This window comes from Odontesthes bonariensis, chromosome 23 (genome assembly GCF_027942865.1).
Source record: "Odontesthes bonariensis isolate fOdoBon6 chromosome 23, fOdoBon6.hap1, whole genome shotgun sequence".
NCBI lineage: Eukaryota > Metazoa > Chordata > Actinopteri > Atheriniformes > Atherinopsidae > Odontesthes > Odontesthes bonariensis.
This window is the reverse complement of record NC_134528.1, coordinates 15003532-15017616: the sequence shown is the minus strand read 5'-3', so window position 1 is coordinate 15017616 and position 14085 is coordinate 15003532. Positions and strand designations below refer to the sequence as shown.

General features: G+C 42.5%; 2 protein-coding genes across 4 annotated transcripts; one reads left to right on the top strand and one right to left on the bottom strand.

The window, feature by feature from the left end:
- Positions 1-89: 89 nt before the first annotated feature.
- On the bottom strand, positions 90-13481 carry LOC142374273 (7-methylguanosine phosphate-specific 5'-nucleotidase-like). 3 transcript variants are annotated; one of them, XM_075457873.1, is made up of 11 exons: positions 13316-13481; positions 12183-12257; positions 11957-12055; positions 11433-11502; positions 11259-11305; positions 11057-11142; positions 10756-10845; positions 9794-9956; positions 9197-9397; positions 8996-9108; positions 90-175 (listed from the first exon to the last, which is right to left on the bottom strand). In XM_075457873.1, exons 1-11 carry the CDS (start codon positions 13316-13318, stop codon positions 166-168), a joined length of 957 nt encoding a protein of 318 aa, XP_075313988.1. In that variant the 5' UTR covers positions 13319-13481; the 3' UTR covers positions 90-165. The 3 variants fall into 3 exon arrangements, with proteins under 3 accessions (XP_075313988.1, XP_075313987.1, XP_075313989.1); XM_075457872.1 differs by lacking the exon at positions 90-175 and adding an exon at positions 3994-4403; XM_075457874.1 differs by lacking the exons at positions 90-175; positions 12183-12257; positions 13316-13481 and adding an exon at positions 3994-4403 and having other exon boundaries at positions 11664-12042.
- fkbp10b (FKBP prolyl isomerase 10b) lies at positions 1021-7733 on the top strand. Its single transcript, XM_075457870.1, has 10 exons — positions 1021-1401; positions 1671-1816; positions 3291-3480; positions 3720-3865; positions 5131-5320; positions 5427-5572; positions 5774-5963; positions 6059-6201; positions 6418-6581; positions 7265-7733. Exons 1-10 carry the CDS (start codon positions 1205-1207, stop codon positions 7457-7459), a joined length of 1707 nt encoding a protein of 568 aa, XP_075313985.1. The 5' UTR covers positions 1021-1204; the 3' UTR covers positions 7460-7733.
- Positions 13482-14085: the final 604 nt, after the last annotated feature.

The window sequence follows — 14085 nt, the reverse complement described above, 5'->3', positions numbered from 1 at the left end:
GCCAGTCTTCTCTTCCCTGTCCTCTCCTGCTTTCCCAGCGTCTGTGCGGTGGTCTGCTCAAGCGCTCAGGGGTCTGTGGGAATTCCGGGATTGGATCTTCCAAAGGCTGAAGTCTCAGGTTTCTCAGCGCTGGCCTACAGCTGTCTCTGAAACTGGGGCTCTTCTTCATGTGGCACTAGAACAGACGTGGGTGTAAAAAAACCCAGCCATGTTTATTTTAACAATGACAGACTTTTGAGGCTGGTGGGCTTATAAAGCGCTCAGTTTTCATCTCGGGGGTTATTTGTCGTAAATCCTCTCCTACAGGATCTGTTAAAACTTCTAATAGAGTTCGTTTGCATGCTTTAATGTATGTCATCTCTTGTTTTGTGCACCCCTTATTTCCAAAGGTTTCAAGCATCTGTGCGGTTGAATGCTGAGAATTGTCAAGGACAGAAAGGAGGTGAACGCTGCGGGAGGAGACCGTTGCCTAAAGTTCACGGCATTAGTGAAAAAGGTGAAAATCGTGAGGCTCTCGGGCTACTTTACGGCTCGGAAAGGCTGATCCAGAGGCGGATCTCTGTCTGGAGCTGGATACAGCGGTGCTGGAGAGCCGAGCCGCTCTGAGGCGAGAAACAACAGCTCTGCCTTCAGAGTAAAAGCAACGTAACCAAGTCTTTGCCTATCAAAGCACAAACTAAACACTAAGACTTCTTTAGTGTGTGGGAGGCTGCTGAAAATGACAATCACGTGAAGTTGAACCTTCAGTCAAAACAGTTTAGAATAACATCGAATGACTTCTTTATGGCCTATAATAAAATCTGAACATGGGTTTGCATGAGAACTTAAATAAAAGATCACAGCTTTCAAAGCTTTTACGTGCTTTCTTGTGTCTTTTCGGCAAAACGTCTGCGTCATGTCTCTTCTGTTCTTTTATTTTCTAAAGGAAGCGGTATTATTATTTCTTCTTTTTCGTACTGTGGAGAGTTTGACAGAAGGGCTCCCCACTCCCTCCCCGCAGTCCTCCCTCTCTGGTTAAAAAAGTTTGCACAGAGACCTGGAGATTGTCCACGTTTACAGCGCTCAGACATCCGCAGCCCCCCGCTCCGAGTGAAGAGCGCACCCAACCCGCAGGCCCTCACTTTAACGCATTTTGTTGCGTTCATCTAAATGTTAAGTGCTTTAATTCGTTGATCTATCTGATTGAGTTAAGAAAAGAAAAAAAATGTTTGCCCTTTGCATAGTTTTCTCCTTCCTTGCTGCATGGTTTTCCGTGGAGTGTAACCCCAGTCCGGTGTTGGGAGATGTAGTCGTGGACAGATACTTCATCCCCAAAGACTGTGCCAGAGAGTCGAAAAACGGAGATTACGTTCGCTACCACTATAACGCCACGTTTGTCGACGGAAAGATATTTGATTCGAGGTGAGTCCGTCGAGTCATCTTTCATTTTTAACACATTTGTTGCTCTCAGAGCTGCAGAGGCCCTGGGAGCAGATGCAAAGCCTTGCCTGCAGGCATTTAAGAGAGTAAAAAAAAAAATGCTGAGATGAAGATTCACACGCTAAAACAGGTTTGCAGCATCCACTTGCGAATCTCTTCGTGCGTGTCGCGCGGACGTGACATCCTCTCAAAGTTGACCCTCTTCTGACTGTCTCTTTGTACTCCTGAACCTCTTGGTTTTTCCTTCACAGTCGTCAGATAGGAGCAGCCAAAGTCGGCCTGATCGGGGAGGGTCGGCTCATCGCGGGCATTGATAAAGGCCTACAGGGGATGTGTGTGAACGAGCGCCGGACAATCACCATCCCACCTCACCTGGCCTATGGAAGCACCGGGGCAGGTAGCCTAGATGTCTTTTTTTTCTTTTTTTTTTTTGCACCAATGAGAAAGACAACAATCCTTTTTGACCAATCCGTAATAGTTTGGATTCCAGTTGGTCTGTTGATATGTGAAGATTACTTTTACAATTACAACGTTGTTTGGTAACATATGACACTGAAGTACTATGTCATAAACATTGCACACAGTTTTACAAGCTAACTTCCTTTATCTTTTTCTGATTCCAATTCTTGATTAAAGAGTTCAGCTGCTCAACAGTTCAGGTCCTTTTTTCTTTTATCCCCCCATGATGCATCTGTGGTATTTAGAGTTTTAGGATTCGAAGCTTTGGATGAATCGGATTAACTAAATGCTTTCACTTGGTGACAGATCTGGATTGCAGGCAGGTCTCACTGCAGAGCCACGCTGTTGTAATATGAGCACAATGTGATTTGGCATCGTCTTGCCTAGATAACGAGGGCCTTGACTAAAATAAAAGACATGTTTGGATGTCAGCAAACCTTGCTCAAAAACCTATATTGTTCAGCCTGAGTGGTACCTTCACAGCCTGACCCTGCGAGGCTCACTGTTACACTGATGCTGACTTTGGCACAGCGGGCCAATCAACCCCTGGATGCTCCGTCTCCACTTTGGCCTGGAGGATGTGGCCTCCATCAATGTAAGAATTAAAAAATCAGAGCCACAGGACAGTTTTGAGCTCAGGCACAAAGGAGGTGACATCACTGTGTCTCAAGTTTGATTGTTTTTTTTGGAGTTTAACTTGCCTTTCTCTGCTATCTGCACCCCATCTGTACTTATGATACAGAGCTTTTAAGAAAAGAAGTTATGGAACATAACAGTTAACAAGCTCCTGTTGCAACTTTTTAAAATTAAAAATGAGAATTATTTTAGTTCTCAAGTTTTCAACAACTGATATCTTTGTGGTAAGTTTTCAAATAAAAATACTGTTTATCTGACGTGAACTTTATACCACATACATTTTTTTTTTACAGACTTGTATTACTCTTATTTTAATATCTACAAACAAAACTATCACTTAAGATTATCTCAGATTTTATGATTACATTATACCTGGGTCATTGGAGGTTTCCAGTATTGAAATAGTAGCTTATTTCTGGGTTAACATGAACGTACAGCAAAGTTCTGCCCTTGTGTTAGTGAGGTAATGCCCTACTTCTCAAAGCCTAATGCTCTTTTTATAGAGCGTCACTAAGTGTTGATTTCCTATAATATACTATAATATATTATAATATATAATATAAATTATATATAATATATAACTATAATATCAGTAATGATGCGAAGCTACTTAACTTGCGGTAATAAATGTATCAGAAGTTGTAACTTCACTGTGCAGCAGCGGCACAGACTAAATGTGTAATTTCCTAGAAACTTGAAGAAGAAACATTTAGAAACCCCTAACAGCACTGACTGATGTCCGAGTTTGTCTAACCTCCGTCCGACCTCATTTCCAGGTGACACGGTTCCTCCAGACGCCACGCTGGTGTTTGACGTCGTTCTCTTGGATCTGTGGAACAAGGTTGACCTGGTTGTCACTAAAACCATCAGCACTCCCAAAGACTGCAGACGCTCGGTCATGCGCACCGACTTTGTGCGTTACCATTTCAACGGCACTCTGCTCGACGGCACCGTCTTTGACTCCAGGTGAAGTCAAGCACAGACGACTGTTGTTTTTTTTTTTTTGGTTGAGCGCTGACCCATTCATGAGTCAACAGGAGTGAGATTGGGATTAGTGTTTGTGTCTTCAAAAACAGCAACACCCATTGTTTTTTAATTTTCCTCCATCTGAATGACCGCCCATGTGTGTCTGTACTGTGTCACCCAGGTATGTTGACTGTGTGCAGATGTGTATGTGACTTTGCGCTTGTGTGAGCCCCACGCAGCTACACCAGGAAGCAGACCCACAACTCCTTAGTGGGCGAGGGTTGGCTGGTCAAGGGCTTGGACGAGGGGCTGCTGGGCATGTGTGTGGGAGAGATCAGAAACATCATCATCCCACCATTCAAGGCTTATGGAGAGAAAGGATCAGGTGAGAAGAAAACGACACGGAAAAGGAGAAATTTTCAAATACCAAGGGATCAGAGGAATAAAGAAATCAGCACACAAATGTGTCTATTTAATAATAGAAAAGCTGTGTTTTAGCTTCATATTTCCCTCTTGAGTCACTAAAATCTATACTCTGTTGGTGTCTGGTACATGGATGTTGATTCCTTGGGTCCTAAGGGTTATGGGATGTGGCCTCTATGGAGCAGGCTTGTCGTGGCACATCCTGCAGATGCTCAGTCAGACTGGAATCTCTAAAGTGCAGAGCAGTGTTTCTGAGAGTGGGGGGTTGGGATCCCTCTCTGGGAGCAGTCATGGGGTCTGGAGGTAATCTCCAGAAATCAAGCGACATTTTGTGGGTTGGAAGCTGAAAAGTTCGCTTGGCCCCGGGCCTCGACGTTAGATTGATGAATCTTCATGTGTTCATCAGCTGTTCTTCAGCAGTTCTTCCACGTGGGAAGGCGCATTGTTCTGCAGTCGTCAGGAAATGCTGTTGTCATAAATGGCGGAGTAGACTGCTTCTTCTGCAACAATGTTTGGGGAAATGGACAGTGTCAAAATTACATCAGTATGAATGGCGGGGCCACTGCTTCTTCACAGGCCATCGTGTTGTAGCAAGATAAACGGGGGATAACTGAATGATAAACTGAATGGGATTTTTATTGTTGTGTGAAACATCCATTAAAATTTAATTTTTATTGGATGTTTCGTGGGTTTCTTGCTCTGCAAATGGATTCATATGAATCCACAGACATCTTGTAGCAGTCTTCTTCTAAAATTTGAACATTTAGCTCAGATTTCTGCTTTTTGTTTCGGCTGAAATGTACTGCAGTCATGTCTGCAAGCGGTAATTCTTGCTTTAACAATGATATGTGTGGAGGTAAGTCCTCTCCTCTTATATAATAGTTTAACTGTTTGTTTTTTTGGGGTAAGAATATATATTTTTACTTTATTTACGAGACCTCATTTCATCTTCAGAAAGCAAGTGTAGGTTGGTTTTGGGGTGAAGATTTGGAGAAGGGAAAATGTGGAGGGGGAGGTTAAGAGCGGCCAAATACTGCTTCACTGAGAGCAACTTCAGCGTTTCCTTTCTCACAGTTTCCAGAAGCTGTGAGTCGTTTTTGGCATATCGAGGGGTAAAAGATTTGAAAAGTTTTCATCATTAAAACCCCATTGCAGCATTAGTTTCATTATCCAGCAGTCACCTCATATCAAACTGTTAAATGTGAGGCTTCCCCTCCCGTCTGCCAGGCACGGAGATTCCGTCCCAGGCGACTCTGGTGTTCAACGTCCTCTTGGTGGACGTTCACAACCCAAAGGATAACATCACCATTGAGAACCAGATGGTGCCCGAGTCATGCACTCGCAGGTCTGTGGTGGGGGATTACATTCGGTACCACTACAATGGAACCTTCCTGAATGGAGTCACCTTCGACACCAGGTGAGCTGAGATCATGACGGTGCTGACTTGGTATTTCAAAGAATCTCTTTAATCTCAGAGCATTCTTGGTTGCAAGATCTCAGTATTAATTTCATCCTGTGAACAGCTACCAGAGGAACAGCACATACAATACCTACATCGGGATGGGGTATGTGATCGCGGGTATGGACCAGGCCCTGCTGGGGGTGTGCATCGGGGAGAGGAGGAGGGTCATCATCCCTCCACACCTGGCTTACGGAGAGCAAGGAGCTGGTAGGTCTCTGCAGTTTCCAGCTGGCTCAACAAAGTTCCTCTTCACTAGAAGTGCTTCTTAAGGTTTTAAAAACAACCTCAGCAAAACAATTGATCATCTTATTTCGAAAGGAAGTTGCGCATTGAACAGCGTGATTTATTTGAGCTGTGCCCGAAGGGTGAGTTTGTTGGGGTTGAATCATTTTTTTGTGATCTGTCCAGGTAATGTGATCCCCCCATCAGCTGTTCTCGTCTTTGACGTCCACGTCATCGACTTCCACAACCCCAACGACAAGGTTGATATCCAGATCATCCACAAACCCAAGATGTGCAACGACACCACAGCAGTAAACGACCTCGTCCGCTACCACTACAACTGCACCCTGGTGGATGGCACGCTGCTCTTTTCCTCGTGAGTAAACACGTTTTTCCGATTTAGAAAATTTCAGATCAACATGAAGAATCGATGACAAATAAATGATAAATACCCCCCCATCCCATCCTCAGACACGACTACGATAGCCTTCAAGATGCAGTTCTGGGGTGGGACAAAGTGATCGACGGCCTGGATGAGGGCCTGAGGGGTATGTGCGTGGGAGAGAAGAGGCTGATTACAGTGCCGCCTCACCTCGGACATGGAGAAAAAGGAGGTGAGATTTCTGCTGTGTATGAGTACATTGATGTTCAGCCCTGAGCTACAGCTCAGAACAGACTTGAACCAATTTATGTTTTGGTCTTCTAAGTCTTGACAAAATTGGATGGATGCAGATTACTACCTCTTGCATGATTTAAACATTTGTGAGCAAGCAACAAATGTTTTCCACAGACACTATGACCGTAAGTTAAAACGTGTCCTCATCTGTCAGCCACTGGCGTGCCGAGCAGTGCCGTGCTGGTTTTTGACATCGAACTGGTGGAATTTGAGAAGGGCGTGCCACCCGGTTACCTGTTCGTGTGGCTTGAGGACCCTCCTACAGACCTGTTTGAGGCCCTGGACACAAACAAGAATTCAGAGGTGCCTCAGGAGGAGGTATGTTTCTGCCGCAAGTGTGACCATTGAAGTTATTCTAACAGCACCTAAATCTAGAAACACTTCAGTGAGTGGTGAGCTAACTAAACAGGGACGAGCTTTTAAACATCTCTGCTTAGATGAGTTAAAATTATAATCTAATCAGATCACAGTCTGCCATGTTGAGATTTGGTTGACTGTAAGGAGGATTTCTCATTGAAATGCTGTCATCTAAGTGTACTGACTACATAGTGTGGATTACATCACTTTGGCGCCACTTGGTGGTGATATTAGGGACAACACTGTTAGCGGCCAAATGGTACTACCAAACTTATGACGACCGAAAACAATGGTAACTAAGTGAACCATAGAGAGAAACTTTTTTTTATTTATGATGAGAAAATGTGAACAAGTGCCACACACTCAGGCTACGTGTGTATTTAGCTTTAGTAATCTATGTTTTCGCTCCTAGGCCCTCTTAAAGAACAGTACAGAAGGCCTAAAGGCCGATATGTGGATTAATAAAGCGAAACGCATACGGAGCCCGAATGAGCAACACTTTTTCAAGTTTTGTGATGTGTTACCTGTGATCAGCACCTGACTACAATAGTTGGTGGGGAAGCTATCGCCAATACCCACTGCATATTGGCCACACCGTTACTGTCAAAGATGTGAGTTCTCCTCTTCTTTCTCTCCAACTTTAGTTTGCTGAATTCATCAAGCTGCAGGTGTCAGAGAGCAAAGGCCGCATAAAGCCTGGACTGACCATGGAGCAGGTCGTCGTTGACATGTTCCAGAACCAGGACCGCAATAAAGACGGCGTGATCACAGCCAGCGAGTTAAAACTAAAGGTGGACGAGGACCACGAACGGGAACAGGCGAGACACGAGGAGTTGTGATGAGAACAAAACGCTTTGGTTTTCTCTCTCAGGGATAACCCCCACACACCTTCAATCTAAACAAAACAACAATAGCAGCAAGAGACTCTCTTCATTCAGCGTCAGTTTAATATTTTCCATGTCACATTGGAGCATCATTTGAATGACAAGAAAAACCGTAAAAAGAATCTTTTGTAGAGTTCTGTGTTGTTTGTTCTTCTGAAATACAGCTATCAAACAAGCACCTTTTATTTTTTGTCCCTGAAATAACTAATTAAAATGTTTGTAAGAAAAACACACTTCCAGTTTTTTTCTGACTTCTATGACATCTTAGGTAGCCGCACCTTCATTTGACCTGATACTGTGAAGGAAGTGAGGGGGAAATCTTACAGCTCTGCATCGTGCACCAGAAATATTTAAATTTTACTTTTATGAGCAGCTTCTAAGAAAGGAAAAAGTATGTTTGTGACAGAGAAAAGTCTACTCGTGTTTAAAAAAAGAAAAAAGCACCTAAAAAGTCAATCATGCCACCTTAAGCTCAAAAATAAACAGTTTGGTTTAATATAAGTATCGATAAATCTCTCAAAAAGACGAAACTTTACCAACTGGCATGATTCTTGTGAATCTAGGAGTCTGCACTGCAGGATTTTGTCCATGTATGAAATTTAAAGTTCTATCTGAACAATAGTGGGTTTTATTGGGTTCAGGAGTATTCTTTGAGCATTTTTCAACATTTTCAATGTTCCCTGAACAGAAATGACCACATTTACTGCACAACTATCATTATTTTCACAAGCTTCATAACACGCGTAGCAAAGAGCAACCGACTCACTTTAAAGTGGTTCTATATAAAACTAGAGCAAAATGTTCCAATGGAAAGATTTAAACTTCCGCTTAAAACTCTGCAGTGTTGTAGCACTGTGTTTGACATGAGAATGACTGTTGTAACAGATTCAAAGGAATTCAACAAAAGACCAATCGCTGTAATAATGTGTATTTAGCTGCACCCTGTGAGTAAACCTAAGATTCATACGTGGAGTGCTATCAGAACTGAACATCAAGTAATTGCACTGTATAAAGAGACACAAAATCCAGAAGAACGGGGTCGGTCAGTGTCAAGTCTAACTTGTTGGCTCGAACACGAGCATCCTCCAAATTGTATGTAAAAGCAGCGCATCCTCATACTGTAAAACTACACATAGAAGGTTTTTGTGCTAAAGGAGTAAAAAAAATAAATAAATTTTTTTTTTTAAATTTCAAATACCAAATTAAAAGTTGGTGAATTTAATTTCAGAGGAGCATCTGCCTCTGATGTGTTATTATACAAGACAATATGTTCTGTCCTTCACTGAGTAATGCCAAGGTGGCGTGTTGTCCGGCTGATGCTGCTCTACAAAAGAGCTGTTCTCAAAGCTCAAGCTGCCACTGAAACTTTGGGACTTTACTGGATGGCTAACAGCAAATTCAAGTCAGAAACACAGAGTGTCGAATTGGAAAGACTTCAGAGGTAAGAGTGTTGCATGCATTAAGCGTCCACTTCTTTCTTGTGGCTCTTACTTGTCTCTTGATGAGGTAATGTATCTGAGGATGGCGTTTGGAATGTCCATCGTCTCGTCCTTCACCAGCACGATGTCAAACGAGTTGAGGTACGACTCTTTTCTTTCTTCCACCTGAAAGACGAAGCGAACAGACAATGAGCACATCTTTCTACACTGTAGGTGTTCGATAGAAGGAAACCCGGCCAATTATAAGCGTGACCTTGTCGTTGAGGAAGCCGACAGTGAGGGTGTTCTGGGGCTCAGAGACCCCGTCAGCCATGGTGAGGTCTCCCAAAGAGTCCCCGAGCAGCAGTATGTTGGGTCGACCCTGCAGCTCTTTGAGGGCAGCCGCGTGTGACAGAGCCCCTTCCCTCTTGTTGTAGGTGTGGATCAGCTGGCCTTTAAAGGCTCGCAGGACCCCCTTATCACCAAGACAATGAGTTCCGGTTAATGTAAGCTTTGACACAGACTTGGTTTTGCCAATAGGAAGAGGCTGACTAAACTCTCAACGTGGCGGACAGAAAACCACTCACAACAACAGTTTGTTATCATAACAGGAAGTCGAGGGCACCTGTGGAAAACCCACAAACTCAGAGTAACTCCCAGTAGATCCAAGGATCAACACAGTATTATTAAATCAGTGTAACAGAAATATTACACCCTTGTGGACTGTATAGACGGAGATAAAAAGGATGTTTTATCGTATCGGACAATGCTGAGATTATTTGAAAAATCCCCTCACGACATGAAATATCAAAAAGATAATGCTACTGATGTCAGTCAAGTGAAATCCCAAGGTGGGCGTGGTTAAACTCACGGTGTGGTCAAAGTCCATGTAGTTGGAGATGATGTGGACATTGGGATGGAAGACATGGTTCTGTCGGATCACTTCCTCCAGCACATCGCCAACGCCAGCAGAGAAGATCAACAGAGGGACCTGGTGCTCGGCCAGTCGGTCAAAAAACACTTTGTAGTCGTCCCTGAATGCACAAACACTCCACCCATTAGTTTGCTGTATTTAGTTATTTCAAAATGAAGAACGACGTGCTTCATAGTGCAGTACTGTACAGGAGTATTAAGCCGTCACTTATTTCCCTATATGTTGCCAGGAAAACAGGAAATGGGTGCAATAAAATTTATTGAAAGGACTTTATTCCAAAGAGGTTGCATGTTAACATTTGATATGAACACCTTTTTTTCATTCAACACAGCCTGAACCTTCTTAAGCTCCAACACTGATTTTAACAAGAAGAGTTAGATTAATCTATCACTCTGTTACACGAGCTACCTTTTAAGGACAAATCAGTGCATCAGGACAACAGTTTGAGGACATCCTGCTATAGATAAAAAGAACTTAAGTAAAAAATAAAACAACTTCAGAGTGCCAAAGACTGTTCGGTATGTGGCGGGTAATTAGACAATTTGACCCTTTATTATGTATCATTTTGAGCCTGAAAACACGGTAATGAACATTTCACAGTCAAGACTCTGTGAGAACATTAAAAAAAGAACATGTACTCACTTTTATCTATAATTAGCCTACTAACAGAATATTAATGTTAATCAGGAAACAGTGTGAAGCATCAGAAGGAGGCAACTTGATCCCAGATCTACTTTGATTGCCTGACAATGTTTTCCTATTGTTGATCAAATTACTCTGAAAGTGATCCCAACAATAATAGTTTGCCACTAACGTTGCCATTAAAGTTGTGGTGTTTTATTGCATTTTTGTGTCTTACTGACTGGTTTTTCTCTCTATAAAAGTTGAGCAGTGAGTACCTGAGCATGGCGCTCGATTCCTTCACCGCCTGGGCCAGCATGTCTTTTCTGATCCTCTGCTGAATCAGCAGCTCGTGGACTTTTGTCCACCTGTAGAGAGAAGAGTAAATCTAGATCGCACCCACCCTCACCATCAGCTCACTCTTTTTAATAGTACACACCAAACTGGACTACATCGATATGACAAATACTGGGAAAAATAGCATATTGTACCTTTTTCAGTAGATCAGATTAAAAGCAGATATTGATAAAACGTATGAAAACAGTGAAGCATTAGTCCCAAGAGCTATTTACTTCTTACCACTCCACCATGAGAGGCAGCTTCTCCTCAGCACTGCGGCTCGCATCGATTTCTATGGGATAATAGGTGTTCAGGAGCTCCCTCATCTGCAACCAGAATACTTCATTTTAATGAACTTTAATGTTAGGTCACAGACAAACCGATCTGCTCTGTCACTTGTAATCTGAACAGAATTTTTTTATTCTTGAGCGTCATGAATTACCCTTTTAGTGCAGTCTTCGTTAATTAACAACCGATTATCAAGGATGTCTACAAATAAAAAAAAAAATAAGAAAGGAAAGCTTCAGACAGACGAGCGGAGCAGAGGAACAAAAGTTCAGATGAGCAGACACCTGGTCATAAGATCAGTATCTGGTGATGAGGACTCTGGGCTTACTGTGAGTGGTGGGTACTCTCTTGCCATTGTGAGCGAATCTGGTGAGCGTCATGTCAAAGTCTGAGATCACCTGTGGAAGCAGTCATAACAGGAACTGAAAAACAGCTGAACATCTGTGCCACTCAGCAAACACTAAAAATGTATGAGTCACACAAATATTCTGTAAATTCAGTCCAACCCCAAAAGACAGGATTCAAGTTTGCATTTTTGTATTTGTTCATGAAGTCTCACCGCTTTCCTCTAACAGAGGTTAGTCCATTCCCCGTAACGGGACCCTTTTCTGGTGTTCAGACAGAGGATATGGAACCAGTCTAAGTTTAGAGCCTAGAGCCAGAGACTCCTATGGATTTAGGATGATTTTGCCACATCTTATTCTCTCTCTTGAGGAGAAGCATCCCAGTCCTCTGCGCAGGACCGACTCGTATTTTCAGTAAGTTTGATCAGCAATTTCCTCACCTGCTCAAATAATCAAATTCCTCCCATGAATGTGCTAACATGCAGGGTGAGTGTCGCAGTGCTCTCACCTGCAGGGTACCTGCACCAGCCCGCTGCATGGCGTAGATGGTTTCCTCCACCCTGCTGCGCTCCCTCATCAGCACAGAGCACTTGGCCAGCTCTGGAATCTGAACAGGAAAAAACTTCGGTCTTACAATTGACGTAGGCACATCTCTTCTGTGACAGTCCAGCACACACGCACAGGCACTTTCAATGAAATATCCCATTATCACGTGACCCGATGAGCTGCCTCACCTCGGTTTTGGTCAGCTGGTGCCAGATTGCCAGAACAGTCCGCACTGGTATGTAGATCCAGGGAACATGGTATATCTGGAAGTTGAGCCAGGCAGGAGAGTCTTTAGTTGGACATTCAAAAATGAGACGTTTAGTTAACAGATGATTCAACATACGATGAGGGCCAAACGTCAGAGACCACAAGTGAAGATCCTGCACTTGGTTAGACTTTTTGACTTTGTTTAAATGATCAGCTCGATGGCTTAATTGAAAAGTTCAATCCATAAAAGAAAAAAGAAAAAAAAATACAGCATGCATTCAAACTATATGGACATGACGAGTTTGCTCAAAACCTTCCAGACCCGTGTTATCCCAGCAGCAGCTGTACTCACTGACCCACTGCAGAATTGTTCTCCTCAGTCATCCTGATTGTCTCCTTACATGCACACCTTACTATTTTCTGTTGCTGCCAAAAAAATCCTAACCTTGGGTTCATTAGTAAATAGGATGTTTTTTTCCCCATCATTATTCCACTGAGAGGCCGGTATGTCTTATCCCATTCCATGTGTTCGGCCTTGGTTCTCCTCATGAGAAGTGGTTCAGAGATGCTACTCTCCCTCCACCTATAAACATCCTTGTTTGGGCATGCTGCTTTCTTTAGGAGTCCTGTATTATTACTGATAGTGTGGTCACCTTTGGTCTGCCTGACAGTGCTGATCCTGTCTCCATTAAGGGTTTAATCAAAAGCCACGTCTACTGTCGCCCTCGGAAATCTTAGTGTAGCCACGATTAAAGGCTTAAGAACCGTGTCTTTACTTATAATAACTATGTGACTACTAAAGCAAGCACACTTAGTTCTGATACAACGTTCCCCACTATCAGTATTATTTAGTAAGCCAGAAACTTCAGACACAACCATATTTAAAACAGGAAAACAATTGCTACTTGTTAAGCTACTAGAACAAGATTTCAATGTGGGCGTGTGTGACACACACACACGCCCACATTTTGTTCGCTGAACAAAAATAAACTATATTTACACAATGCACTATTTTCAACTTTAAACAACAAACACCCTCCCCCCTCTAAAAAAACTACTTTATTGTCCGACTACTTCTGCAGTGATTGCGTAACAGCTGACCGTTCCAACTTACCATTTTCAAACAGAGATGTCACGTGTCAGTGACGTACTAACCGTTTATTGGAACAACTGTTAGCCGTTAGTGCATAGTTTTAAATACAAGACATGTCAATAGTGAATCTTATGATAAATAAATAACGGAACAGATTACACTGCTGGCTGTTTACATCCTGGTGCGTTACATCTGGGAACCTTCCCCCCTACGCTTGAAATGGTTCCGGCGCAAATTGGTTCCTACCCCACTTAGCGGATTCAGCTCATGACGAACCAAAAATAAATAGTGCTAACTGGAATTTTAAAAGAACAAATAGGAAAAGAAACTATTGTAATTTAATGTTTTTTTTTTTCTCTGTGTGTGTTTTCTACAATGGTCTCAAACTGCTGAAGGAATGCTGTAAATTGTAAGTGAAGCATATGCTATATTTTATCAACACGCTTCAAAATATTAATTCAGGACAGCTGCTATAATTGAATTAAAATGAATAGTTAATAGTTCAATATTTTTTTTAAAAGTTACAACTCATTAAATATACAGTTAGAGGTCTGTCTTAGTGCCTAAAGTTAAGGATATTCGGATGAGTGAGATGGTTGAATAACACCTTTTAAGAAGAAGACAATGATTCAAGAAGACAATGATTTTCATACCAAAGCATTAAACTTTATTACAAAATGGTGAGCACTTGCAGGTTTGGCACATATAAACAGAATGGTAACTTATAGAAAAGTGGTATATATATAGCTGCTTGAAATCTGACTTTTACAATTCCTCTGAAAATAAACTTC